We start from the raw sequence: 3,179 nt of genomic DNA on the forward strand, positions 1-3,179 counted from the left end.
CTTGCCATGTGCATTTTAGGGTAGTTTAAAACTGCTGGTGCTACGCGCGCAGACGTTCGTTTTCTTGCGGCGCGGTTGAGGCATGCAGTGAGAACCAAAGCTATATGCAAGAATTTCAGGTTAGTGGCAAGAGGCTTGGTTACAATATCCCATTTCAATGCACTATTACGAAGGTGAGTAGTTAGGTTACACGTTTGAAAACTATACAAAAGGTGGGAAGATTTGAAATAGATACAGATACGAATCTACCGAATGTTCTGTAGTATTAAATGCGGCCAAATCAACATTTTTTCAAGAAAATTGGAAAACGTGTAAAATTGCTATGGTACTGGCAACAATTATTTGTGATATAAAAATTAAAGGGCGTGAATATTGATATGAAAATCTTTTTCTACAGGAAGTTATGCCCATTTAGCTAAACCTAAACGAATCATTATCAAACCACTCGCTCAGGAAGTGAAATAATTTACTAAGCAAGGCACCGTTTCATTCATGGTTTATGCCCCGGAGTAGGCTGCACCAAAATGTTGAAGTACCAACAAACCAACTTTTGTAGCACTATCATGGTGCGTCAGCATATAATGAGTTTTTGTGATGATGTGGTTTGAGAAGAAAGGAGGTAACCTTTATTTTAAGTTAAAGTGATCATGGAAGTTATCCAGAAGTAACTGTTTGGTTTTGCCATATATTTAACAAAGACGCATATAAAGAGGTAATCATTAAGGACAATGTTTATTGTATGTCACACAGTGTGGAGGACACAGTAAAGTATGCCACATTAAGCAGTATGATAATGACAATTTCTCACCATATCTTAAAAACCCTTTAGAATCACATACAGAGAGAGGCTGCACCGCATGCGCATCTATAGACATTAAAAATAATTCTTTTACATAATACCTACTGTGGTTGCGTGCGTGCATACGGAGTCCATAGCTTCAGCAATCTGCGGAAAATTGTATGATGACTCACATATGTTCACCAAAACCCACAGATGCCCAAGAGCATACGGGTTCTTCGAAAGATTGAAGCACCGATCGCTAAAGTGGCGTACTGTCTTCTCGTAACAGTCGAAGTTGGTTAGCCGCCTCCTTGAAGTGAGCAACGATTCCCCGTCTACGGGGTTAAGCTGAGCCAGAAAAGAGGTGATCTCAGCGACTTTATTCTTCAGGAATGATCGGTTCTTAAGAGCTTGCAACAGCTCTCTCTTCAAAGACTTTTTTTCATGAGGCTTGACCGCACTTGCAAGTTTCTTCCTCAGAATAGCAATAGGGACGTCCCTGCTGGAGACGGCGTCATACGGTATCTTTGGTAGCACAACTGGCTTTGCCTCCTTTTTGCCCTGGAATTCACTGACTGAAAGCTTTCCGATGCTTAAATCACCATACTCCATGACGTGACTGGTGTTTGTTTCCTCTTTTACTATGTTGAACTGGTCGATAAGCGTCTCCTTGTGTAGGTCTTCCTTGTCAGAATCTTCCATCCAGTTCACGCTGTACACGTCACCCAGGTATGTCTGCCTCTTGTCGTCCCAATAGCAAGCGTACGAAGACTCGTCAGGGTTGGCCGCGGTCGTGGCGTACACGTTGACGTTGCCAGGGAGGAGGCCGTCGAACATTGAGCCAGATTCACAGGCCTCGATGTAGATGGTCATCTTTGCAAACTTCTTCTGCTTGTTCATTCTTTTGATGACTTTCATGAATGGCTTGGCGTGAAGGTCTTCGTTCGGAAAAGCAATAAGACCGGGCGCTCCATGATCCGCGAAGTTTACAAAGATGTGGTCTTTTGGCCCACTGGCTATAACTTTTCCGCTGCCACCTTTGACCTTCTTTCCTTCGAGAATGTCGAGAAAGTTCTGTGGGGTGACCGTGTCTCCCGTGTAGTCCTTAGGGACGCCCTGGTAAACATCTTTACCCTGAGGGTGATTGATGATCACTCCTGGCGTTGGGTTTTCAGTAGCATTGGCGATGTCATCGTACATCATGACCACAATACGTTCGTCGGGAATGCCATGGTTGTGCAGCACGTGGTAGGCATGGCAGATGTCGGCCTGGTGCCGGTAGTTATAGAAGCCGTTTGAACCAGCCACGAGGAGGGCCCAGAGCTTTGGTTGGTCGTCGCGTTCATTGAAGTTCTGGGAGGCAGCACCTACAATTGACGCAACGGCGGCTAACGCTAGAAGAATGTACCGCAACTGCGCCATATTTGCAGCCTACAGTTGCGGTCCGTTTCCCTGGACCCTTTTAAATAGAAGAAACGAATAGCAATCTAGCGGATCTGTCGGCGTGATGGAGGTACGCCCCTGTGATAAGGCATGTGACTGCGGCACTTGTAGGTGATCATATATAAGAGCATTGTCCACATGTGAAATCAGCGCATCCACACGTCAAAGAAAGCACTATAACAATGGCCTATACTTCGTTCGCGTTTATCAACGGCCACGATAGTGAGTCGGTATCAGTTAGTGGCTTTTTGTTGGCCTGATTGCTGTAGCTGTGGCAAACGTTGCATAAAGAGAAGCGTGTACGCACTCTTCAGAATTAATTCCGAACTTGGTAGCAGCAGTGATTTATTGTATATGCGGTTTAGGCCGTGGATACACTAAAATCGGAATTTATAGACGCGTTGATAACTCATTTATGTTGTTGGTGTTTGATTGACTCAGAGAAGTGTAATTACGTTCACAATAATATTTGTATGTTCTTTTTGATGATTATCATCGGTCTTCACAGATTTTATGAGGGTATACATAAATGCTTAGTAATGAATAGGATGAAGTGTGTAGGCACGTTTGGCATGCAAACTTTTTTGCTTGAGTTGTGGCCTACTTCTTACAAAGACGCGAACGGGAAAGAAAAATCGCGTTGCTGCCTTGGCGTTCTCGCACCAGCTCATCACAATGTGGATATCTGACCTCATGTCGTTTGTTTTACATCAATTCACCTGAGTATATACTAGCTGCGTTGTCTTGTGAACGGGCTTGTGACCTACTTAAGCAAACTCAAAAAAAAAATAAAAGGAATATGAACGACACTTTCATGAACACTCCAGCCTATTGGGATGATAAAAACTTAAAAATAGAAACCTGAGGCCACACTGTTATGCCACCTCTACTTGGTTGTTGCATTCACAAAGGCGTTTTCCTTTCGCATTGGTATGGCAGACGCCTCTACATGAGA

At 43.8% G+C, this 3,179-nt stretch overlaps 1 protein-coding gene across 1 annotated transcript; it reads right to left on the reverse strand.

Moving 5' to 3' along the window:
• Positions 1-713: 713 nt before the first annotated feature.
• LOC119178106 (legumain) lies at positions 714-2,325 on the reverse strand. Its single transcript, XM_037429265.2, has one exon. It carries the CDS (start codon positions 2,201-2,203, stop codon positions 890-892), a length of 1,314 nt encoding a protein of 437 aa, XP_037285162.2. The 5' UTR covers positions 2,204-2,325; the 3' UTR covers positions 714-889.
• Between the last annotated feature and the right edge of the window lie 854 nt (positions 2,326-3,179).

This window comes from Rhipicephalus microplus, chromosome 1, assembly GCF_043290135.1.
Source record: "Rhipicephalus microplus isolate Deutch F79 chromosome 1, USDA_Rmic, whole genome shotgun sequence".
Taxonomy (NCBI): Eukaryota; Metazoa; Arthropoda; class Arachnida; order Ixodida; family Ixodidae; genus Rhipicephalus; species Rhipicephalus microplus.

Excerpts from the sequence above, each read along its gene's own strand:
- LOC119178106 (XM_037429265.2), bottom strand. The coding sequence starts at position 2,203 with ATGGCGCAGTTGCGGTACATTCTTCTAGCGTTAGCCGCCGTTGCGTCA.